Raw genomic sequence first — 25,845 nt, 5'->3', positions numbered from 1 at the left:
CAACCTAAGGCCTGTGCTCAAGTACCAAGCTATTTTTAGCACCTGAGGCTGATGCGCTCCAAAAAAACCCTATTCTCAGTGCCCCAGGCCACGCTCAAACCAGTTGAGCCGCTGTGGGAGGGGAAGAGGGAAAGAAGTGGGGGGAGAAACAGATGGTCGCTCTTTCTGTGTGCCCTGACCAGGAATCGAACCTAAAACGTCCATAAGCCCTCTATGCTCTATCCACTCACTGAGCCACTGGCCAGGGCCCATTGGTTGAATTTTTTTTTTTTTTTTAAGATTTTAAAAATTTGCCTGATCAGGGGATGGCACAATGGATAGAGTACTGGGCTGTCTTGCAGAGGACCCAGGTTTGAAACACCGAGGTTGCCAGTTTGAGCGCGGGCTCACTAGCTTGAGCACGGTGTCGCTGCCTTGAGTGTGGGATCATAGACATGACCTCATGGTCGCTAGGTTGAACCCAAAGGTCACTGGCTTGAAGCCCAAGGTTGCTGGCTTGACCAAGGGGTCACTTGCTCTGCTATAGCAAGCTTCCCTTCCCCGTTAAGGCACATATGAGAAAGCAATCAATGAACAACTAAGGTGCCACAACGAAGAATTGATGCTTCTTATCTCTCTTCCTGTCGGTCTATCCCTGTCTGTTCCTCTGTCTGTCTCTGTCACAAAAAGAAAAAAAGATTTTTAAATATATTCATTTTAGAGAGGGGAGAAAGAGGAGGAAGCAAGGTGCAGGAAGCATCAACTTCCTGCACATGTGCCTTGACCAGGCAAGCTTAGGGTTTTTAACTGGCAACCTCAGCTTTCCAGGTTAACAATTTATTTACTGTACTACCACAGGCCAGGCTTTTTTTTTTTTTTTTTTTTTTTGGAGAGGAAAGGAGGCAGAGAGACAAACTCCTGCATGCACCTGGACTGGAATCTGCCTTGCAAGCCCACCAGGGGCCGGTGCTCTGCCCATTTAGGGCATTGCTCCATTGCTCAGCAACTGAGCTCTTCTTAGTGCCTGAGGAGGAAGCCATGGAGCCATCCTTAGCAACTGGGACCAACTCGCTCCAATCAATCATGGCTACAGGAGGGGAAGAGAGAGACAGAGAGAGAGACAGAAGACAGAGGGAGCAGTGGAGAAGCAGATGGGTGCTTCTCCTGTGTACCCTGACCAGGAATCGAACCTGGAACATCCACATGCTGTGCTGACGCTCTACCACTGAGCCAGCTGGCCAGGTCCAGTTAATTCGTTTTTTTTTGTTTGTTTGTTTTTTGTATTTTTCTGAAGTGAGAAGCAGGGAGGCAGAGAGAAAGACTCCCACATGCGCCCGACCGGGATCCACATGCTATGCCCACTAGGGAGTGATGCTTTGCCCATCTGGGGCCTTGCTTCATTGCAGCTGGAGCCATTCTAGCACCTGAGGTAGAGGCCATGGAGCCATCCTCAGCGCCTGGGCCAACTTTGCACCACTGGAGCCTTGGCTGTGGGACAGGAAGAGAGAGATAGAGAGAAAGAAGGGGAAGGGTGAAGAAGCAGATGGGCTCTTCTCCTGTGTGCCCTGGTCAGGAATTGAACCTGGGACTTCCACATGCCCGGCAACACTCTACCAGTGAGCCACCCAGCCAGAGCCTATGTTTTAATTTTTATTTTTTTAAATTTTATTTTAATTTTATTTATTCATTTTAGAAAGGAGAGAGAGAGGGGGGGAGAGAGAGAGAGGAGAGAGACAGGGAGAGAAGGGAGGAAGAGCAGGAAGCATCAACTCCCATATGTGCCTTGACCAGGCAAGCCCAGAGTTTTGAAGCGGTGACCTCAGCATTTCCAGGTCGACGCTTTATCCACTGCGCCACCACAGGTCAGGCTATTTTTTTAATTTAATTTTTTTTTGCGAGAGACAGGGACAGACAGGAAGGTAGAGAGATGAGAAACATCAGTTTGTTGGCAGCACTTTAGTTTTTCATTGATTGCTTTCTCATATGTGCCTTAACCTTGAGGGTATTGGCTCCAGCTGAGCTAGTGACCCTTTGCTCGAACCAGCGATCTTTGGGTTCAAGCCTGCGACCATGGGGTCATGTCTATGATACCACACTCAAGCTGGGTGAGCCCTTGCTCAAGCTGGCAACATTAGGGTTTCGAACCTGGGTCCTCAGCATCCCAGGTCAACGATATATCCACAGTGCCACCTGGTCAGGCGATTTGTTTATTTATTTATTTTTAATTGATCATAGAGACAGAAACATTGATCTGTTTCTTTATGTGCCATGAGCAGAGATTGGACTGACAGACTTTGTGTGTACAGATGATGCTCTAACCAACTGAGTTATTGAGCCAGGACTTTTTTTTTGTATTCTTTTTTTTTTTTTTTTTTGTATTTTTCTGAAGTTGGAAACGGGGAGGCAGTCAGACAGACTCCCGCATGCACCCGACTGGGATCCACCCGGCATGCCCACCAGGGGGCGATGCTCTGCCCATCTGGGGCGTTGCTCTGTTGCAACCAGAGCCATTTTAGCACCTGAGGCAGAGGCCACAGAGCCATCCTCAGCACCCAGGCCATCTTTGCTCCAATGGAGCCTTGGCCGCGGGAGGGGAAGAGAGAGACAGAGAGGAAGGAGAGGTGGAGGGGTGGAGAAGCTGATGGGCACTTCTCCGTTGTGCCCTGGCCGGGAATCGAACCCAGGACTCCTGCACGCCAGGCCGATGCTCTACCACTGAGCCAACCGGCCAGGGCTCTTTTTTGTATTCTTGTAGTACAAGTTCCATCCTGTGTTCACCACCATTTTTAGACATCTTCATTTCCAACACTGGCCCATCCATAATAATACCAGTGGATATGTTATCTGGAAGATTTTCTGTTATTTGTTCAGGAAAGTTATCTGTGGTGATGACCAGCTGCTTGGAGTTATAGCCAAAGCTCTACATCACTCTGCTGCGGTAGAAGTAAGGCAGTTGCTTCATGACATTGTTCGCTGTGTCTCAGGCTGTGGCCTGGTATTCTTGAGGTGATACCTGGATCCCCAGAACAGCGAGGGGTCATGGACCGGTGCTTGCTTGTGGCCATGTGGGAGCACAATGGCCAAGAGGCTCAGTGATGCACTGCAGCAAGCTCCTAATGCTTCTGACCCAACAGATGCTGCTGGGGTGACTCAGAGGCTGTGTCTTCGCTTTGAAGGGCTAAAATGATTTAAGATCCCTCCTCCACACATCTCTACAACATCCACACACCCCTGTAACATCTATACACTTTATACAACTGCCACACCTGTAACTTAACATCTGCAACTTAGACAACCCTGCAACATCCACCCACCTTCTGCAACTTACACACCTATACCTACACACTCCTGCAACTTACACCTTTTGTAGCTACACACACCTATAGCTACCATACCTGCAACATACACACTCAGAAGTAAGCAGACAGGTATCACAAGTTTAGCCCTGGCTGGATAGCTCGGTTGGTTAGAACTAGAACATTGTCTCGAAGCACAGAGGTTGCTTATTCAATCCCCGGTCAGGGCACATACAGGAACAGATGTTCCCATATCTCTCCTGCTTTCTCCCTCTCTCTAAAGTCAATAAAATAAACATTTAAAAAAATCACAAGTTTACACAGCAACCTTCTTTTGTTTCTTACTAATTTTTTAAAAATATATATATTTAGGCCCTGGCCGGTTGGCTCAGTGGTAGAGCGTCGGCCTGGCGTGCGGGGGACCCGGGTTCGATTCCCGGCCAGGGCACATAGGAGAAGCGCCCATTTGCTTCTCCACCCCCACCCCCCTCCTTCCTCTCTGTCTCTCTCTTCCCCTCCCGCAGCCAAGGCTCCATTGGAGCAAAGATGGCCCGGGCGCTGGGGATGGCTCCTTGGCCTATGCCCCAGGCGCTAGAGTGGCTCTGGTCGCGGCAGAGCGACGCCCTGGAGGGGCAGTGCATCGTCCCCTGGTGGGCAGAGCGTCGCCCCTGGTGGGCGTGCCGGGTAGATCCCGGTTGGGCGCATGCGGGAGTCTGTCTGACTGTCTCTCCCCATTTCCAGCTTCAGAAAAATACAAAAAAAAAAAAAAAAAAAAATATATATATATATATATATTTAGCCTGACCAGGCAGTGGCGCAGTGGATAGAGCGTCGGACTAGGACACATGGGACTCAGTTTTGAAACCCAGAGGTCCTCGGCTTGAGCACAAGCTCCCCAGCTTGAGTGCAGGGTCGCTGGCTTGAGCGTGTGATCATAGACATGACCCCATAGTTGCTGGCTTGAGCCCAAAGGTCGCTGGCTTGAAGCCCAAGGGCGCTGGTTTGAGCAAGGGGTCATTTGCTCTGTTGTAGCCCCCAGGTCAAGGTACATATGAGAAAGCAATCAATGAACAACTAAGGTGTCACAGTGAAGAATTGATACTTCTCATCTCTCTTCCTGTCTGTCCCTATCTGTCTCTCTGTCACCATATATATATCTTTCTTTCTTTTTTTTTTTATTCATTTTAGAGAGGAGAGGGAGAGAGAGAGAGAGAGAGAGAGGCGAGTCAGAGAGAGAGAAGGGGGGAGGAGCTGGAAGCATCAACTCACATATGTGCCTTGACCAGGCAAGCCCAGGGTTTCGAACCGGCGACCTCAGCATTTCCAGGTCGACGCTTTATCCACTGCGCCACCACAGGTCTATATATCTTTCTTTCTGTCACTATACACACACACACACACACACACTTATGTATGTATTTAAGTTTTATTAGTGGTGGCACAGTGGATAGAGTGTTGACCTGGGATGCTGAGGTCCCAGGTTTGAAACCCCATTGTCGCTGGTTTGAGCACGGCCTCATCTGACTTGAGTGCAGGGTTGCTGGCTTGAGCATGGGATCGTTGACATGATCCCGTGGTTGCTGGCTTGAGGAAGGGGTTACTGGCTCAGCTTGAACCCCCTGGTCAAGGCACATATAAGAAGCAATCAGTGAACAACTAAAGTGCTGCAACTCCAAGTTAATGCTTCTCATCTCTCTTCCTGTGTCTCTCTCAAAATTATATATATATAATATATATATATATATATTATATATATAATATATTTAATATATTCATCACAGGGGTGCAACCAGAGACTTAATTAAAAAATAAAAAGAAGCCTGACCAGGCGGTGGCACAGTGGATAGAGCATCGGACTGGGATGCGGAAGACCCAGGTTCAAGACCCTGAGGTCATCAGCTTGAGCGCGGGCTCATCTAGCTTGAGCAAAAAGCTCACCACCTTGGACCCAAGGTCCCTGGCTTGAGCAAGGGGTTACTCGGTCTGCTGAAGGCCCACAGTCAAGGCACATATGAGAAAGCAATCAATGAACAACTAAGGTGTCGCAACAAAAAACTGATGTTTGATGCTTCTCATCTCTCTCCATTTCTGTCTGTCTGTTCCTATCTGTCCCTCTCTCTGACTCTTTCTCTGTCCCTGAAAAAAAATAAAAAGAAAAAGAAAACAAAGATGACATCATAGCTGAAGAAACAGAGTCCTATACAGAAATCAAGGCAAGGACAGATCATCTAAGAAAAAATGAAATAGCACAAGGAGAGAGGTTGGACAGCCCAGGTCGGGGCTCTTGGCTGAAGACCTGCTTTGTGTAGGTTTATTGCAGGTACTTCTATTTTTTTAAAGCTATGATTGAATGTTTTAAATTATTTTCATTTTATTAATTTTAGAGAAGAGAGAGAGAGATAGAGAAAGAGAGAGAGAGAGAAGGGGGGGAGGAGCAAGAAGCATCAACTTCCATATGTGCCTTGACTGGGCATGCCCAGGGTTTTAAACCCGCGAGCATTTCAGGTCGTTTGCTCCACTGCACCACCACCGGTCAGGCTGCAGGTACTTCTTTTTGTTTTCTTTTTTTACACTGACAGAGAGAGGGATAGACAGGGACAGACAAAAAGGAACGGAGAGAGATGAGAAGCATCATTCATCAGTTTTCCGTTGCGACATCTTAGTTGTTCATTGATTGCCTTCTCATATGTGCCTTGACTGCAGGCCTTCAGCAGACCGAGTAACCCCTTGCTCGAGCCAGCGACCTTGGGTCCAAGCTGGTGAGCTTTGCTCAAACTAGATGAGCCCGCGCTCAAGCTGGCGACCTCGGGGTCTCGAACCTGGGTCTTCTGCATCCTAGTCCAACACTCTATCCACTGCACCACCGCCCTGTCAGGCACTGCACGAACTTTTTAAAGGCTGACCCACATAACTATTTTAATGCAAAGCCCAGATATCCTATTGTTCAAGTAGAGGAAGATTTTGGAATTTTGAAACACATGGTGTCACTCTCCAGCCTAAAATCCCCCTGTTGTTTACTTCTGTGCAGAGTAAACTCTAGTCTGACCAGGCAGTGGTGCAGTGGATAGAGCGTTGGACTGGGATGCAGAGGACCCAGGTTTGAAACCCTGAGGTCGCTGGCTTGAGCGTGGGCTCACCAGCTTGAGTGCGGAGTCGCTGGCTTGAGTGTGGGATCATAGACATGACCCCATGGTTGCTGGCTTGAGCCCAAAGGTCACTGGCTTGAAGCCCAAGGTTGCTGGCTTGAGCCCAATGTTGCTGGCTTGAACAAGGGGTCACTCACTCTGCTGTAGCCCCCCTGGGTTAAGGCACATATGAGAAAGCAATCAATGAACAAGCAATCAACGAACAACTGAGATACTGCAGTGAAGAACTGATGCTTCTCATCTTTCTTCCTGTCTGTCTCTATCCCTCTCTGACTCTCTCTGTCTCTGTCAAAAAAAGAAAAACAAACAAACAAACAAACAGAAAAAACAGAGTCAACTCTAAAGCATGTGCCTACCTCCTCAGCCTCTTCAGGAGGGTCTGTGGCTGCTTCAGGGCTTCTGCCCCTGCTTGTCTTCCTGCTGTCTGCAGAGCTGGTGTCTTGTCTTCTAGGTCAGCTTAGATGTCCCTGTTTCCTCTTATATCTACCTCATTTCCTCTTTAACATTATCCAGCTTGTGTATCTCTCCTCTGTGTTTGAAAGAGTCTCCTGAATTTTGGCCACTCTAAGGATCAAGTTTATGCCTGTCTTTTCATTTCCATGACCCCTCAAGAGCCCCTGCTGTGAGCTGGCCTTCTTTGGGGGCTGATATTCTAACAAGAAGTGCCAGCAGAAGACAAATGTAGTTGATCTACTGACTGCATATTTACCAAGTCACCTAGCTGTTCAAATTTATTTGCAAGCCCAAATCAACCCTCCAGGTGCTCTCCCTGTTGTGTATACTGTGCAGAGCAGTAAGCATTGCAGTTTCCCAATGCGCATATTTCCCACTAAGGTGGAACCAAGGACATTTGCTTTGTTCCCGTACATCTTGTAGCTAGTGGCCGTTTCAGGGTGTATTTGGTGCCATGCTTGAACAGTTTTGTGTTGTTTGCTGTTGATTTTACTGTTTAAGTGGCATCAGACGTAGAACCAAGGTGCCGTCCTTTGATCCTGAGCGGGAAGCAGTGCTATGCCTTTTGGAGAAAATACATGTTAAGTCACTTCATTCTGGTGTGAGTGATAATGCTGTTGACTGAGCTTGATGTTTCTGAATCAGCAGTATATGTGAGATCAGGGCTTTTAAACTGATCAGCATATAAAACAATTTGTTGATAAGAAAAGAAATAAAATTATGTTCTGATCAGTTGATGGAAATGTAACTGGAGGCTTGCAGGAGCCCTGTGTTTCCCTGGGAGCAGTGGTTTCCTGTTTGTTATTTCATTGTCCTGGCTACTGTGGGAACAGAATTGCAGAGAACAGAGCTGTTGTTGGTTGTGCTCAGGAAGGGTAGGGCAATGATGGGCTGGGAGACCTTGGTAAGAGCCTTTCAGTCAGGGAGAACAGCATGCGCAAAGGCCCTGTGGCCATTATAGCTGGAGCAGAGTGAGTGGTGGGGTAATGGAAAGCCATGGGGGCACCTGGGTAGATCTTGAGGACAGAGCCTTGGGGATGTGCCAAAAGAATGGATGTGGAGGGAGAGAAGTGAAGATATTCCTGGGACTGTGGGCTGAGCACCTGAAAGACAGAGCTCCAGTGGTGGCAGAGATGAGGAAAGGACACCCGGAGCTTGTATGTAACATTTAGTATGAGTGGGGTTGTGTAGAGAGTTGCTAAGTGGGTACGGGGGCCTATGTGCGCAGAAGTCCAGGGACATGTGGGAGTTGTCAGCAAAAACATAAAAGTGAGGCTTCAGTAGCAGGTGAGACTCACCATCTATCTCTTGGCTAGCAGGGTCTCTGGGAGATTAGGATTTGAACAGGGCCTGACCAGGCAGTGGCGCAGTGGATAGAGCGTTGGACTGGGATGCGGAGGACCCAGGTTCGAGACCCCGAGGTCGCCAGCCTGATCACGAGCTCGTCTGGTTTGAGCAAAAGCCCCCCAGCTTGAACCCAAGGTCGCTGGCTCCAGCAAGGTGTTACTTGGTCTGCTGAAGGCCCACGGTCAAGGCACATATATATGAGAAAGCAATCAATGAACAACTAAGGTGTTGCAACGCGCAATGAAAAACCAATGATTGATTCTTCTCATCTCTCTCCGTTCCTGTCTGTCTGTCCCTGTCTATCCCTCTCTCTGACTCACTGTCTCTGTAAAAAAAAAAAAAAATAATAATAATAATAATAATAAGGATTTGAACAGGGATCCTTTGACATCCTTGCTCTTTGCTTCTCCACAGTGCTTGAGGCCAGGGTGCGACAGCTGCAGGCCGACCATGTGTCAGAGGTGACAACGAAGCAGGTGGTCGTGGCTGGAATCCCAGAGGCTGGTGACTCCCAGCCACCCAAGAAGGCTCAGGTGGGGGATGATGGTGCTGCCCTGGGGCTCAACGGCCGCTGGGCACAGAGGTTGGACGAGGACAAGCATGTGATGCAGAAGCGTAAGCAGCAGCTGGATGCGAAGCGCAAGCAGCGGGCTGAGCAGCAGGCCCGCAAGCAGCAGCTGCGTGTGGAGCCCCAATTGCTGAGTGAGCAGCTGGCAGACCGCCTGCAGCGTTGGGAGCACAGCACCCCCAGGAGTCCTTGGAAGGACCAGCTGGCCAGGCTGCTGCAGGAGGCCCCGAAGAGGCTGAGCCACGCAGAGGAGCATGGCCCTGTGAACAGGGTCTCCAGGATGCGGCACGAGGGTCAGCAGCAGAGGCTCCTCGCCTTCTTGGAGTGCTGTGTGCTCGTGGATCAGCTGCCCCTCGCCCACCATGTGCTGGTCACAGAGCATAGCAAGTCCAGGCAGAAGGGGGTGCTCACTCTGCCTATGTACAACACTGTCCTGCTTGGCTGGGCTCGCAAGGTCAGTGGGAGGCTGGGTAGGCCACACAGAAAAGGGGTCACCATCTTTCACAGGTGTAGGTGAGGTTAGGGGGGTGAGACTTGCCTGTGGCAGTGTTCAGATTCTAACCCTTGTCTTTTTTTTTTTTTTTTTTTTTTTACAGAGACAGAGAAGAGTCAGAGAGAGGGATAGATAGGGACAGATAGACAGGAACGAAGAAAGATGAGAAGCATCAATCATCAGTTTTTCGTTGCAACACCTTAGTTCATTGATTGCTTTCTCATATGTGCCTTGACTGCAGGCCTTCAGCAGACCGAGTAACCCCTTGCTCAAGCCAGTGACCTTGGGTCCAAGCTGGTGAGCTTTGCTCAAACCAGATGAGCCCGTGCTCAAGCTGGCGACCTCAGACTCTCGAGCCTGGGTCCTCTGCATCCCAGTCTGATGCTCTATCCACTGTGCCACCGCCTGGTCAGGTCTAACCCTTGTCTTTTAGACCCAAAGCTGAAGTGCTTTGTTACTGTTTTTTTGTTTGTTTGTTTTTTACAGGGACAGAGGAAGAGTCAGAGAGAGGGATAGATAGTGACAGACAGGAACAGAGAGAGATGAGAAGCATCAATCATCAGTTTTTCGTTGCAAGACCTTAGTTGTTCATTGATTGCTTTCTCATATATGCCTTGACTGTGGGCCTTCAGCAGACCGAGTAACCCCTTGCTCGAGCCAGCGACCTTGGGTCCAAGCCGGTGAGCTTTTGCTCAAACCAGATGAGCCTGCGCTCAAGCTAGCAACCTCAGGGTCTCGAACCTGGGTCCTCTGCATCCCAGTCTGGCGCTCTATTCACTGCGCCACCGCCTGGTCAGGCTTTGTTACTGTTTTAATAATTCTTTTAGGCTTGACAGATATAAATCTCATGGTGGTCCTCAAAAGAAATTTTCAAAATGACTGAAAAAGAAAGAAGAAATCCTGCTTTTGTTTTAGTGCATTCCCTTCTAGTCTGCTGGACCATGGCTGCTGAACCTGGGTTGTGCAAAAGGTACTCTTGGCATTTAAGTGGCAGACCTGCAGACCCTCACCAGGATAATGACTTCCATGGCTTGGATTTAGTTTGCTCCTTTTCTTTTAGTTTTCTGAGGTCGAAGGTTAGGTGATTGTACTGAGACCCTTCTTTCTGAATACAGGCTTTCTCAGCCATGGACTTCCCTCTGGGTGGTGTGTCACTCTCTTTTCTTCATCTCTGAGTATTTTCCAGTTGCCCTGCAATCCCTCTAACTCTGGCTGTTTAGAATACTGTTCTTTACATGCAGTCTTAATTTGAGGAACCACAGGAGAAACTGCTTAAGGAACAAGGAGCCAGTTTTTATTTATTTATTTATTTATTTATTTATTTATTTATTTATTTATTTATATATATTTTTTACAGAGACAGAGAGGGATAGGTAGGGACAGACAGACAGGAACGGAGAGAGATGAGAAGCATCAATTATCAGTTTTTCTTTGCGACACCTTAGTTGTTCATTGATTGGTTTCTCATATGTGCCTTGACCACGGGCCTTCAGCAGACTGAGTAACCCCTTGCTCGAGCCAACGACCTTGGGTCCAAGTTTTGCTCAAACCAGATGAGCCTGCAAACCTGGGTCTTCTGCATCCCAGTCTTATGCTCTATCCACTGAACCACTGCCTGGTCAGGCAACAAGGAGCCAGTTTTGTGTCAATATACCTACCTACGAGTGAGGATGTCTGTGGTACAGACTTTGATGTGCTTGACTGACACATATACAGTGAAGCCTACGGGCAGCCTGGTGACTACCATCTGATCACTATGATGTGATATGGAGATGCCCGATGTCTCCACAGGTGACAGTCAGCTGGTGTCTTGCTTGCGTCCATCATTGTGGGAGGTGTACTCAGATCCTTGAGTTAGTGGAGATGAAAGGATTGTCCTCTTTGTCTGAGTCCACAAGCCCTCCAGAATCTCCAGCAAAGAGCCCTGTGACAGCAGGGTGTCTTGTAATTAACCTGGACTCATGACACTGTGTGGGTGCCACATGACTTCTACAGTAATGTTTCTGGGCAGCAGGTGTGTATAGGACAGGGCTTGGTGATCATGCCAGTCACTTCTCTATGAGCCTCAGTTTTCTCATCTGTAAAATGAGGAGGCTGCCAACTTCTTGGGACAATGGGGGACTGAACTTAGGGCTTCCAGCTCTATATGTGTGTAGGAGAGGAATAGGAGGTTATGTGAGATTTAAAAATGTGTGTTTTCACATTGATGATGCTACTACTAAAAATGCTTTTTTTTTTTTTTTTTTTTTTTTTTTTTGTATTTTCCTGAAGCTGGAAACGGGGAGAGACAGTCAGACAGACTCCCGCATGTGCCCGACCGGGATCCACCCGGCACGCCCACCAGGGGCGATGCTCTGCCCACCAGGGGGCGATGCTCTGCCCCTCCGGGGCATCGCTCTATTGCGACCAGAGCCACTCTGGCGCCTGGGGCAGAGGCCAAGGAGCCATCCCCAGCTCCTGGGCCATCTTTGCTCCAATGGAGCCTCGGCTGCGGGAGGGGAAGAGAGAGACAGAGAGGAAGGAGCGGGGGAGGGGTGGAGAAGCAGATGGGTGCTTCTCCTGTGTGCCCTGGCCGGGAATCGAACCCGGGACTTCTGCACGCCAGGCCGACGCTCTACCACTGAGCCAACCAGCCAGGGCTAAAAATGCTTTTGAAAAGTGGGACAGACATGCTTATGTTAGATCAGTGCAGTCCAATACAAATGTCTGCAGCATTGGAAATGTTCTCTTTTCTTAAAATATTTTTTTATTCCTACCCTCCCTTTTCTATCCCCTTTGGTGACCATCAGCATGTTCTCTGTATCTATGAGTCTATTCCTGTTTTATTTATTCAGTTGTTTTGTTCTTTAGATTCCACATATAAGTGAGATGATATAGTATTTGTTTTTTTGTGACTTATTTCACTTAGCGTAATACCCTTTAGTTCCATCCATGTGGTCACAAATGGTAAAATTTAATTCTTTTTTATGGCTGAGTAATATTCCATTGTATATATGTACCACATCTTTATCCAGCCTTCTATTGATGGATATTTAGGTTGCTTCCATATATTGACTATTGTATATAATGTCTCTGTGAACATGGGGGTGCATATCTTTTCAAATAGTCTTTTGGATTTCTTCAGATAAATGCCCAGAATTAGAATCCTCGGTCATAAGGCAGTTCTATTTTAATTTTTTGAGGAAACTCCATACTGTTTTCCATAGTGGCTGCACCAGTTTGTAATCCCACCAACAGTGCACGATGGTTTTTTTTTTCCATATCCTCACCAACATTTGTTATTTGTTGATTTATTGATACCAATTCTGACAGGTGTGAGGTGAGATCTCATTGTGGTTTTAATTTGCATTTCCCTGATGATTAGTGACATTGAGCATCTTTTCAAGTCTATCTATGTGTCTTTGGGGAAATGTCTATTCAGGTCCTCTGCCAACTTTGTAATTGGTTTGATTTTTGGTGGTAAGTTGTATGAGTTCCTTATATATTTTAGATACTAATCCTTTATTGGATATATTATTGGTGAATATATTCTCCCATTCAGTAGGATGTGCTTTTTTTGTTTGTTTGTTTGTATTTTTCTGAAGTGAGAAGCAGGGAGGCAGAGAGACTCCCACATGTGCCTGACCAGGATCCACCTGGCATGCCCACTAGGGGGCGATGCTCTGCCCATCTGGGGCGTTGCTCCATTGCAACCAGAGCCATTCTAGCGCCTGAGGCGGAGGCCATGGAGCCATCCTCAGTACTTGGGCCAACTTTATTACAGTGGAGCCTTGGCTGTGGGAGGGGAAGAGAGAGATAGAAAGGAGAGGGGGAAGGGTAGAGAAGTGGATGGGCTCTTCTCTTGTGTGCCCTGGCCGGGAATCAAACCCGGGACTTCCACACTCCGTGCTGACGCTCTACCAGTGAGCCAACTGGCCAGGGCCAGATGTGCTTTTGTTTTGTTGATGATTTTCTTCTCTGTGCAAAAACCTTTTTAGTTTGATGTAGTCCAATTTATTTATTTTTTCTTCTGTTTTCCTTGCTCAAGGAGACATATCCAAAAAGATATTGCTAAGAATGATGTCAGTTTACTGCCAATGATTTCTTCTAGGAGTTCTATGGTTTTGGCTCTCACATTAAGTCTTTAACCCATTTTTAGTCTATTCTTGTATATGGTATAAACAGGTGGCCCAATTTTATTCTTTTGCATTTATCTGTCCAGTTCTTTGACACTGTTTATTGAATAGCCTGTCTTTACCTTATCATACATTCTTGCCTCCTTTGTCATAGATTAATTGACCAAATAGAAGTAGGTTTATCTCTGAGTTCCCTATTCTGTTCCATTGATCTCTGTGTTTGCTTTTATGCCAGTACCATGCTGTTGTGATTATTGTGGGCTAATGTCAGTATTCACAGCCCCGGGGAAAAGCCTCAGGACTGAAAATCTACCCCTGTGTGTAGGGGACAGGTGAAGACTCAAGAAAGAGGCTGCCGTTCAGTCTGGTAATTAATAGAGTTTATCAAGGGAACTTACATATGAGCTGCATCTTGGGCAACAGCAGGATGACAGGGATATTCTCCACACCACATGGAAGCTAAGCGGATTTATATAGGACAGGGCAGGATAGATGGGGTACTGAGGTGTGACCCCTTCAGTTAGGGGAAAATGCTTTCCATCCTTGCCCAGGGCAGGGTAGGACAGTCTCAGGGGGGTTAAAGGGAAGCTTTCTCTGTTCGAGGAGATCTAGCTGGACCTAGCTTGAGGCTCCAGCTGAAGAGTCTTTCAGCTGTAATGTCAGGAACAATGTCTCTTCCACAGTCCACCCTTTTTGATTGGCTCTTTCAATTTCACATACCCTCTCCCTCTTCTGCAAGATGCCCTGAGTGATCAGTGAAGGTTTCATTAGATGGAAGCTAGCTCATGCAGCCACCAGTTGAACACACTGGAGACACAGCCCACAGCAACAATACAGACGTGTAAGAAAAAGTCGAAGTGACCTGGCTAGGTGGTTGTGTAGTAGATAGTGTGTCAACCTGGGACGCTGAGGACCAAGGTTTGAAATCCCAAGGTCGCTGCCCATTAGACTTGAGCATGGGCTCACCAGCTTGAGCCCAAGGTCACTGGCTTGAGCAAGGGGTCACTGGCTCAGCTGGAGCCCCCTGGTCAAGGCACATATGAGAAAGCAATCAATGAACAGCTAAAGTGCCACAACTATGAATTGATGTTTCCCATCTCACTCCCTTCCTGTCTGTATCTGTCTCTCTCTCTTTTTATTTTTGTATTTTTCTGAAATGAGAAGCGGGGAGGCAGAGAGACAGACTCCCACATGCGCCCGACTGGGATCCACATGATGGGGGGTGATGCTCTGCCCATCTGGGCTGTTGCTCCATTGCAACCAGAGCCATTCTAGCACCTGAGGCAGAAGCCACAGAGCCATCCTCAGCACCTGGGCCAAGTTTGCTGCAATGGAGCCTTGGCTGCAGGAGGGGAAGAGAGAGACAGAGAGAAAGGAGAGGGGGAAAGGTGGAGAAGCAGATGATCACTTCTCCTGTGTGCTCTAGCTGGGAATCGAACCCTGGACATCCACATGCCAGGCTGACACCCTACCGCTGAGCCACATGGCCAGGATCTATCTTTCTCTCTTGCTTAAAGAAAGAAAGGTAGAGGGGGGGGAGAGGAAGAAAGAAAGAAAGAGAGAGAGGGAAAAAAAGAGAGAAAAAAGAGAAAAAAAGAGAGAAAGAGGGAGGGAGGAAGGGAGGGAGGGAAGGAAGGAAGGAAAGGAAAGGAAAGGAAAGGAGAGGAAAGGAAAGGAAAGGAAAAGGGAAAGGAAAGGGGAAAGGAAAGGAAAGGGGAAAGGAAGGGAAGGGGAAGGGAAGGAAAGGGAAGGGAAGGGGAGGGGAGGGGGAGGGGGAAGGGGAAGGGGAAGGGAAAGGAAAGGAAAGGAAAGGAAAGGAAAGGAAAGGAAGAGAAAGAAGGAAGACAGTGTTAATAACTTTTCTACCATTCCCCCCTTCCCCAGATCTGAACCAGTGTGCTAATAACTTGCCAAGTCTTGAGGTCAGATCACAGAGGGTGTTTACTTGAGTTTTCATGTTAACAAAGAAGAGTTAGTAGATTCATCTGCTGTAAAAAATACAACACTCAGTTTGGATGATGGTACAGGTGCCCCCTGTAACTGGACACCACAGGAACAGCAGAAGTCCAAGGTCAGAAAGACAAATATTTAGTGGGGACTTTGATTAGTAGATTTTCTCTTTCTGTGAGAATGACACTCAGAGCCTGATTCTTAGATGTTAATGTATCCCTGGCCTTGGGATCCTGGCCAGACTGTGTGAATCATGCGTGTTGGCTGGAGAGGTGGTGCTCTGTGGTGTGAGGTGAATAGGAAGGGGAATATGCCAGACCAGGGCCCCTACATTCTCCCCTTCTCACTAGAGCATGTACCAGTCCATGTGTAATGTATCTCCATGAGTCCTGACTATATTAGGATGATAGGGTTCAACTGGAGACTGAGCAGTTCATCCCCACCCAAAGGCGTGAAGTAACCAACCCACCCTTATAGGATGTCCCATTACAGATAGCAGTAACTGGTCCTGTATTTCAGGGATAATAGGACTGGTCTATGGCAAGCATCGGGACTATTGCTATGTCCTTTGTTTACCATACCTTTACCATTTTGGGTGCCTCAGTCAGAGTACCATCCTGCCATATGGAGCAACAAGCGCCACAGGTTGGCCATGTAATGTATTACACCTTTGTCTACCCAGCCAAGGTAGGTTGTCCAGTTAGTAATTTTATCTGTTGCTAAGGACCCTGTTCTTTCATTCCACCAGCCCAGCTGCTTGTGGATTATATGAGAGGTGGATCTTTCATTCAGTATCGTGTTGTTTGCTTATTCTTGTACTGATCTACCTTGAAATGTGACTCCTCCCCCCAGTCACTATTCTGTGAGAGTACCCAGACAGAAACTCAGCTTTTCTGGTCTCTTTATGGTAGTGGCCTGATTAGCCTGCTAACATGGGAAAGCTTGAGTTAATCCAGAGGTGCTGTTGACACACAGCACATTTGGAGCCCTTGCTCAAGGGGAAGTGTCCTATGTAGTTCATTTGCAGTCCCTTACCAGTTTTGGCACATGGGCCCAGATTTCCATGGCAGTTGTTTAGAACGTTGTCTGGAGCATATAGGACAGGATGTAACTGCATGGCCAGTTCACTGTATTTTATTTTATTTTTTTTTGTGGCAGAGACAGAGAGAGTCAGAAAGAGGGACAGACAGACAGGAAGGGAGAGAGATGAGAAACATCAGTTCTTCGTTGCGGCTCCTTAGTTCATTGATTGATTGATTTCTCATATGTGCCTTGACCGTGGGGCTACAGCAGCCCGAGTGACTCCTTGCTCAAGCCAGTGACCTTGGGCTCAAGCTGGTGAGCCTTGCTCAAACCAGATGAGCCTGCACTCAAGCTGGTGACCTCGGGGTCTCGAACTTGGGTCCTCCACATCCCAATCCCACACTCTGTCCACTGCGCCACTGCCTGGTCAGGCAGTTTACTATATTTTAAAGGCAGCCTTGTCTCTCCTTAGCTGTGTGCCATCCTACCTGGGAACCACAAGGCCCACTTTTCTGATGACTCCCAATCTGTAGTGATGGGTCGATTGCTGAAGTGCAGTTTTGCCAAGGCATCTGCTTCCTGGTTACCTGCACCTCTAAACATCTGTGGGCAGGGACATGGAGTATAGCAAGACTGGCCTCAGGCTACTTACTGCAAGTGAGCCTGGATATCTTTCTATATCTCTGTTTGAATAAAGGTTTGTTCATAATCATCGCTTCTTTTACTCTAAGCCACAGAATCATTCTTTTCAGAAAGGCCCAACTGTCAGGACACAGGGTCAGTGGCCAAGGTTCATACATGATTACCAACCAGACTGCTCTTAACTCACCCCAGGGCTACTGTGATTTGTTCCTGTTTCTGTCTAGATACTATCAGTTGATGGTTAAATGGTGATGACCGTCCAAGTAAACACATTGTCCCTGCTCGAGCCAGTGGTATACCAAGTTCCAGTTGGAATTTCCCCTGTTCTTTCTATGCAGGTTGCAGGGGCCAACATGAGTTGGAGCAGAGGAACTTGGAGGGTAGCATGCCTCTGCTGTAGTTGGGAATGCTATATTTTTTTTTTTTTCGTGCGGAGGACCCGGGTTCGATTCCCAGCCAGGGCACACAGGAGAAGCGCCTATTTGCTTCTCCACCCCTCCGCCGCACTTTCCTCTCTGTCTCTCTCTTCCCCTCCCGCAGCCAAGGCTCCATTGGAGCAAAGATGGCCCGGGCGCTGGGGATGGCTCTGTGGCCTCTGCCTCAGGCGCTAGAGTGGCTCTGGTCGCAACATGGTGACGCCCAGGATGGGCAGAGCATCGCCCCATGGTGGGCGTGCCGGGTGGATCCTGGTCGGGCGCATGCGGGAGTCTGTCTGACTGTCTCTCCCTGTTTCCAGCTTCAGAAAAATGAAAAAGAAAAAAAAATAAAAAAATAAAAAAATTTTTCTATCCAAAGGGGCCCTGGCCGGTTGGCTCAGTGGTAGAGCATCGGCCTGGCATGCGGAAGTCCCGGGTTCAATTCCTGGCCAGGGCACACAGGAGAAGCGCCAACCTGCTTCTCCACCCCTCCCCCTCTCCTTCCTCTCTGTCTCTCTCTTCCCCTCCCGCAGCTGAGGCTCCATTGGAGCAAAAGATGGCCCGGGCGCTGGGGATGGCTCCTTGGTCTCTGCCCCAGGCGCTGGAGTGGCTCTGGTCGCGACAGAGCGATGCCCCGGATGGGCAGAGCATCACCCCCTGGTGGGCGTGCCGGGTGGATCCCGGTCGGGTGCATGCAAATAAAAATAAATTAATTAAAATTTCTATCCAAAGGTTCCTTCTCCACAAACCTACAATTTGCTTTTTTCCCTTGTAGTTTATCTCTTACTCATTCAGGAATAACCAACCTTATTTTAGGGAAAACCACTTTCCTTTTATTATCTCTAAAATGTATTTTCATACCTTATATTGTCTGATTCCAAAGACATATCTCTCAGTTTCTTTTCATCTTAATTAAAATTTTTAACCATTAATTTTTATTAGAAATAGAGGTTTCTAAGAAGGCAAAAGTAGGTGAACCTATGTCCAATAATGAATGTTTTGTTATTTTTTTATTTATTATTATTTTTTTACAGAGAGAGAGTCAGAGAGAGGGATAGACAGAGACAGACAGACAGGAACAGATAGAAGAGAAGCATCAATCATCAGTCTTTTGTTGCAATATCGTAGTTGTTCATTGATTGCTTTCTCATATGTGCCATGACCATGGGCCTTCAGCAGACTGAGTAATCCCCCGCTCGAGCCAGTGACCTTGGGTCCATGCTAGTGAGCTTTTTGCTCAAGCCAGATGAGCCCGCGCTCAAGCTGGCAACCCCGGGGTCTCAAACCTGGGTCCTTCCGCATCCCAGTCAGACACTCTATCCACTGCACCACCGCCTGGTCAGGCAACATTCTGTGGTCTTTTGCTGAAACTTGGCCCAACCCTGGCTTAGTCACGAGTGCTTGGCCTACGTTCTCCCAGTTTGACAAAGTGACAAGCTAAGGTTTCTAACTATTGCTGTGTTCCCTGCCTCTTATCAGCCAGTCCAATTCTAACAGAGTTGTAGACAGTGTGACAAACCTTTTCTAAGTTCAGTTCTTCTTCTAGTGTTCTGCCTCTGGCTTCTACCTCCACCTAGGTGTTGGTGGCCATCCACACCACCTGTAAGAGGGGCCAGCCCACCACTGTGGCCCTCCACATCCCTTCCTTGCTGGTGTGTAATGAGTATTTCTTCAAATGCATAAGGCCAGCCAGCATCTTTGGGACACCCCATGCTCACGTGGTATCTAGCATATATACAGACCTTCCCTCACCAAATGGGGGTCGATGGCCAGCCTGGGATTTCTTGCTGGGATGCCTCTTTCCCAGACCCCATTATTCAGTCTCCTGGCTAGTTCACTGATTGTCATGTGGCCCCAGGGAAAAGTCCTGAGACTAGAAATCTACCTCCATACATGAAGGGTAGGTTAAGACCCAAGAAACAGGGTGCTATTCCAGCCTAGTAATCAGTAGTGTTAATTAAGGGAACTTACATGCGAAATGTGTCTTGGGCGGTGGCAGGATGATGTGGATTTCTTCTGCACCATGTGGCAAGTGCTAAGGGGTTATACAGGACAGGGCAGGATGGATATGGTACCTGGGGTGTCACCTCTCCCCAGATAAGGGGAAGATGCCTTCCTTATATCTTTGTCCAGGACAGGGCAAGGGCCTGTTCCAGGAACCAGCAAATCTGGGAAACAAATGCATAAGGCCAGCTGGCATCTTTGGGGCATCCCTGCACTCACACAGCATCTAGCATATGGTCCGCTCTTCAGCAAATGGGGATCAGACAGTCTCTGCAGGGGTTATGGGAAGCATTCTTCGTTCAGCTCAGATCTGGCTGGATCTAGCTCAAGGGTCAGGCAGCAGTCACTTATGGAGCAGTCTCTTCATAATTCATAGTACAGTTTGATATCAGAGTGTGTGATACCTTGCACTTGAGTCTTAAAATTCTCTATTTGGGTGTGTTTTGTGGTTTCACATAAATTTTACAATTAGGTCTGGTTCTTAAAAGAATGGTATTGGTATTTTGATAGGGATTGCACTGAATTTGTATATTGTTTTAGGTAGTATGTTTTAACAATATTAATCCTTCCAATCCATGAATAAGGTATATTCTTCCATTTGTAACTTCAGTTTCTTATAGATTTCCAAGTACTGTACAGGTCTTTCACCTTTTTGGTTAAATTTATTCCTAGGTAACGATGCAGTAAATAAGATTGTTTTATTTATATCTTCTACCTGTTTGTTATTGGTATATAAAAGAACTGATTTTTGTATATTGATTCTGTAGCCTGCAAATTTATTGAATTCATTTATCAGTTCTAATATTTTTGGGGGGTGGACTCTTTAGGGTTTTCTTTATACAGTGTCATGTTATCTGCAAATAATGAGTTTTACTTCTTCATTCCCAATTTATTTCTTTCGTCTGATTGCTGGGGCTAGGACTTTCAATACTACATTGAATAACAGCAGTGAAAGTGGGCATCCTTGCTTTGTTCCTGATCTTAGAAGAAAAGCTTTAAGTTTTTTTTATCAATAAGCTGTGGGTTTTTCATATACGGCCTTTATTATGTTGAGGTACTATCCTTTATACCCATTTTATTGATAGTTCTTATCATTAAAAGGATTGAGTTTTTCAGATGCGTTTTTCTGTATCTTTTGAAATTATCATGTTTTGTTTTGTTTATTAAATAATTTATTATTGACTGATTGATTTTAGTGAGAGAGGAAGGGAGAGAGAGAGAGACAGAAACATCACGCTGTTTCTGTATGTGCTCTGATGGCAGATTGAATCAGCAACCTCTGTGCTTCGGAACGATGCTCTAACCAACTGAGCAATCTGGGCAGGGCGATCGTACGGTTTTTATATTTCATTATGTTAAGCCCAAGGTCACTGGTTTGAGCAAGGAGTCACTGGCTCAGTTGGAGACCTCTGATAAGGGCCCATATAAGAAAGCAAATCAGTGAACAACTAAAGTGACACAACTATGAGTTGATGTTTCTCATCTCTCTCCCTTCCTGTCTCTCGCCCTCAAAAAAAAAAAAAAAAAAAAAAAAGAAAGAAAGAAAGAAAGAAAGAAAAGAAAAGGGAAATGTCAGATGGACCATCTGTCTGCTGAGTTCAGCAGTCCCGACTAGCAGTGCTTTTCAACCTTATTCTTTGACTGCAGAGAAGGGTCTTGGGTGTGGCAGGCTGAGCCACCCAGACTCTTACCCTGGCGTGGTCTCCCCAGGGTTCCTTCAAAGAGCTGGTTTACGTGTTCTTCATGATGAAAGATGCTGGCCTCGCTCCAGACCTGTTGTCCTATGCAGCTGCCCTGCAGTGCATGGGGCGGCTGAATCAGGATGCCAGCACTATCCAAAGGTGAGTGGGTGTTGGGGTGGTCCTGCCAGGAACACAGTGACGTGTTGGGCCTGGGAGGTTGGCTTAGCCTGCACTGCAGCCAGGACTCTGTAGGACCTGATTGTGCCTCCTAGTGCTGAGACCACTGATTGTTGGGGGTCGTTCTGTGAGTCGAGGGTTCACCACCTGCCATATGTGCCCCACAGATGTCTGAAGAAGATGGCCCAGGATGGACTGCAGCTGGAGGAGCTCTTTACAAGCTTGCGACTATACAAGGAGGACAAGGCTGCACTCCTGAGGGCGGTGCACAAGGCTGAGCCCACTTTCATACCGCCACAGCCATTCGTACCCTCATCCCAGGTCAATACTTCCCCGCTGCTCAGGGAAATCTATGACAAGGTGAGCCCCAGCTGGCAGCCTGGCACCTACAGGTGGGTTCCTATCATGTGCAGGGTGAGCCATGGGAGCGTCAGGAGCCTAAGCTTCCTTTTATTTCTCCTCACTGAGCTGTCCGCATCCTGGGGACACCTTCCCTTCTTTTCGGAGGTTGAACAACTCAGAGTTGGCAAGCTCCTTGCCCCCCAGAGGATCTTGACCCTCAGGGTTGAAGCTGGAAGGTGCCGACAGAAGGAAAAACCCACCACATGTGCTCCAGGCACCACAGTTGTCACTGTCTCACTTGACACTCAGCAGTAGGCTGAGCACAGGAGTGGTAGCAGAGCTGGGTATAACTGCCCTAGGATGGGTCAGCCTAAAGAAGCAGGGGCAGTGGGTGAGGCAAGCACCGCTTCCCAGGACAGAGGACAGGGCTGAGGAGGAGCAGCCACCCAGATGCCTTGGGTTTTTTTTGTTTTTTTTTAAAGCATTTTAATTTTATTTATTTATTTATTTTGTGACAGAGAGAGGGACAGACAGGAGGGGAGAGAGATAAGAAGCATCAGTTCTTTGTTGCGGCACCTTAGTTGTTCATTGATTGCTTTCTCATATGTGCCTTGAGCGGGGGGCTACAGCAGACTGAGTGACCCTTTGCTCGAGCCAGTGACCTTGGGCTCAAGCTGGAGAGCCTTGTTCAAACCAGATGAGCCCGCACTCAAGCTGGTGACCTCAAGGTCTCGAACCTGGGTCCTCCACATCCCAGTCCGACACTCTATCCACTGCGCCACCACCCGGTCAGGCGGGTTTTGTTTTTATTGGGGTATAATCTGCCATCCATACAGTTCACCTTTTAAAGTATAATTCAGTATTTTTTAGTAGGTTTACTTCTAATTCCAGAACATTCAGTCACACTAAAAAGAAATCCCAGCTCCTGGCAACCACTTACCCACCTCTTGTCCCTGTGGATGTGCCTGTTCTGGACATTTCACATAAATGGAATCGCACACTGTGGCCTTTTGTGTCTGGCTTCTCTCATTGGGCATCATGGTTTCAAGGCTCATCCACTTTATAATGAGTGTCAGCACTTCACTTCTTTTCATGGCTGAGTAATACAGGGTGGCACAAAAGTAGGTTTACAGTTGTTTATATGGAAAATAATACAATAAATAAAAATACAAGAATAAAATCTGTTTTGTGTACTCAAAACTGTAAACTATTGTTTTTTGGTTTTTTTTTTTTTTTTTTTTTTTTTGTATTTTTCTGAAGCTGGAAACGGGGAGGCAGTCAGAAGACAGACTCCTGCATGCACCTGACCGGGATCCACCCAGCACGCCCACCAGGGGGCGATGCTCTGCCCATCCGGGGCGTCGCTCTGCCGCGACCAGAGCCACTCTAGCGCCTAGGGCAGAGGCCAAGGAGCCATCCCCAGCGCCCGGGCCATCTTTGCTCCAATGGAACCTCAGCTGCGGGAGGGGAAGAGAGAGACAGAGTGGAAGGAGAGGGGGAGGGGTGGAGAAGCAGGTTGGCGCTTCTCCTGTGTGCCCTGGCCGGGAATCAAACCCGGGACTTCCGCACGTCAGGCTGATGCTCTACCACTGAGCCAACCGGCCAGGGCCTTTTTTTTTTTTTTTTTTTTTGGTGAGAGAAAAGGGGACAGATGAGGCAGACAGATAGGAAGGGAGAGAGATGAGAAGCATCAGCTGACAGTTGTGGCACCTTAGTTGTTCATTGATTGCTTTCTCATATGAGCCTTGACTGGGGGGCTCCAACTTAGCCAGTGACCCCTTATTCAAGCCAGCGACCATGAGGTCATATCTATGATCCCAAACTCAAACCAGATGAGCCTGCACTCAAGCCAGCAACTTCAAGGTTTTGAACCTGGATCTTCAATGTTCTAGGCCACCGCCTGGTCAGGCTGTAAACCTACTTTTGCCCCACCCTGTGTTCTAGTGTGTAGATGGACACATTGTGCTTATCCACTTAGGTTGTGTCCATTTTTGGCTGTTGTGAATCACACTGCTGTGGGTGTGTATGTACAAGTGTTTGTGTGGACCTATGGGGTTTTTTTCTTGTTAAAATTTTTTTTTTTTACAGAGACAGAGTCAGAGAGGGATAGATAGGGACAGACAGACAGGAACGGAGAGAGATGAAGCATCAATCATCAGTTTTTCGTTGTGACACCTTAGTTGTTCATTGATTACTCTCTCATATGTGCCTTGACTGTGGGCCTTCAGGAGACCGAGAACCCCTTGCTCGAGCCAGTGACCTTGGGTTAAAGCTAGTGAGCTTTGCTCAAACCAGATGAGCCCTCGCTCAAGCTGGCAACCTCGGGGTCTCGAGTCCGACACTCTATCCACTGCGCCACCGCCTGGTCAGGCTTCTTTTTAAATTTATTGATTGGTTTTAGAGAAGGGAAGGGAGAAAGAGAGAGATGGGGGATTCACTTGTTCCACTTAGTTGTGCATTCACTGGTCACTTTCCATATGTGTCCTGACTAGGGATCGAACCCACAACCTTGGTGTTTCAGGATGATCATCTAACCAACTGAGCTAACAGGCTCTGTGGACCTGTTTTTAATTCTCAGTGTGTTGTGTTTTGCTATTTCTAATTTATTTCTTTTGGGGTGGGTCACACATTCATGCAGATCCAAGCTTTAAAAAATGCAGGCTGGCCAGGTGGTTCAGTTGGTTAGAGTGTTGTCCTGATGTGCTCGGGTTGGGGATTTGATCCCCAGTCAGGGCACTTATAGGACTCAACCAGTGGATGTGTGGATAGAATGTTTCTCTTTTTCCTTCTCTACCTTTCTCATTCCCTGACTTCCCTTCTTAACCCCTCCCGTGCTTCCTCTCTCTAAAATCAATAAATAAAAGTTTAGAAAGACAAAATGGTGCCCAGAAACTTGAACTGCCTTCCTGGGCTCTCAGCACCCAACCCAGTGAGGCTAGGCAAATAGCGCTTTTTGTTTTTAAACCATTGTGACTACTTTACAGACTGCACTAGCCTTTTCCCTGTGATGTACAGGACAGGTAATTTTCAGGTAATTTGGAGAAACGGATGTGATTTTTTTGAGGGCGGAGTTTCTGGGCAGCAGAGGGTGGGCAGCTGCTCTCCTTCATCTCAGGTGTGCATGGATGAGTTTTGCCTATGAGGTGTCAAGGGCCTCACAACCTGCCTGTCCCCACTGGCAGGACCACCCTGCGTCCTACCCAAGGCAGCACCTGCCACTGAAGACGCTGAAGTGCCTGTTCCAGAAGCAGCTCAGCGTGGAGATGACCACCACTGTCACTGTGGACTCAGTGGAGAAGGCCCCGTCGCTGACCACGGAGGTCCTGAAAGCAGTAAGGGGCCCGGCCGTGCTCAGGTTCTCACTTGATTGAACTGGGCGTCCCCTGGTCTGGGGGTGCTGCCTGCTGTGCTACAGCCACTTCTCCCATCCCACATCTGTCCTCCATCCCTTTCACTGAGCCAAGGTCATCATGTGCCCTCCCACCGCTGGAGCAGAATGCTCAGCAGCCACTTGGTTCACCTTGCACCACCTCCTGGTGGATTCTTGCTGGGGGCCTGTGAGCACTGGGCCCATAGGGCACTGTGGTGACCCTGCCTTTATACCTCTCCCCCCTTAGCGAAAGACCCTGCAGGAGCTACGTGCTAGGTGGGAGGCAGAGTTGTGCGTGGCCCTCCGACAGACCAAGGCCAGCGAGGCCCGTGCTGCCCGCAAGGGTCGCCCCTCACTCTTCCCCTATCTGTGCCTGCTCAGCGAGGAGGAGTTTGCACAGCTGCTGCTGCAGGTGGGCAGTGGGCAGGTGGGAGTGGGGCAGGGCTGGGGTGTGGAGGGTGGGGAGATGGGTGGGTAGAGTGGGTGGAGGGGAGAGTGTGGGCACCTGTGGGACAAGGGACTCATAGCACCGCCCCCAGACCTTGCAGGCACTGTCCTCACAGGGAGAGTCGCTCCTCTCCCTCGCACAACAGCTGGGCCTGCGCATCTTCAACCGACATGTGGTGCAGAGGAAGCTGCTCAGTGATGAGGTGCAGGCACTGCAGCAGCGCTATTTCAAGTACCTGCGCCTGCTGGCCTCTGACACACAGGTGAGGTCTCGAGGGGGCAGAATGAATAGCTGCTACCAGGCCTGGGGGGCCTCCTCAGGGCTAGGGAACCTAGCTGGGTTTCAGGTGGGTAACCCAGGCCCCCAGAGGATGTCACGTCCCTACTGTGCTCCC

At 48.1% G+C, this 25,845-nt stretch overlaps 1 protein-coding gene across 2 annotated transcripts in view; it reads left to right on the top strand.

The window, feature by feature from the left end:
* POLRMT (RNA polymerase mitochondrial) overlaps window positions 1-25,845 on the top strand; it is a 35,491-nt gene that overhangs the window by 4,225 nt on the left and 5,421 nt on the right. The window contains exons 3-8 of one of the 2 annotated variants that reach the window (XM_066341620.1): window positions 8,636-9,243; window positions 21,143-21,273; window positions 21,459-21,651; window positions 24,816-24,965; window positions 25,251-25,415; window positions 25,543-25,713. In XM_066341620.1, the coding sequence (XP_066197717.1) occupies window positions 8,636-9,243; window positions 21,143-21,273; window positions 21,459-21,651; window positions 24,816-24,965; window positions 25,251-25,415; window positions 25,543-25,713 (1,418 nt within the window). The remainder of the gene's footprint in view (window positions 1-8,635; window positions 9,244-21,142; window positions 21,274-21,458; window positions 21,652-24,815; window positions 24,966-25,250; window positions 25,416-25,542; window positions 25,714-25,845) is intronic. The other variant, XM_066341623.1, reaches the window with a different exon arrangement.

Source organism: Saccopteryx leptura, chromosome 1 (genome assembly GCF_036850995.1).
Source record: "Saccopteryx leptura isolate mSacLep1 chromosome 1, mSacLep1_pri_phased_curated, whole genome shotgun sequence".
In the NCBI taxonomy this organism is placed as follows: Eukaryota; Metazoa; Chordata; class Mammalia; order Chiroptera; family Emballonuridae; genus Saccopteryx; species Saccopteryx leptura.
The sequence above is the reverse complement of the archived record's forward strand: the minus strand, read 5'-3'. Positions and strand labels throughout refer to the sequence as shown.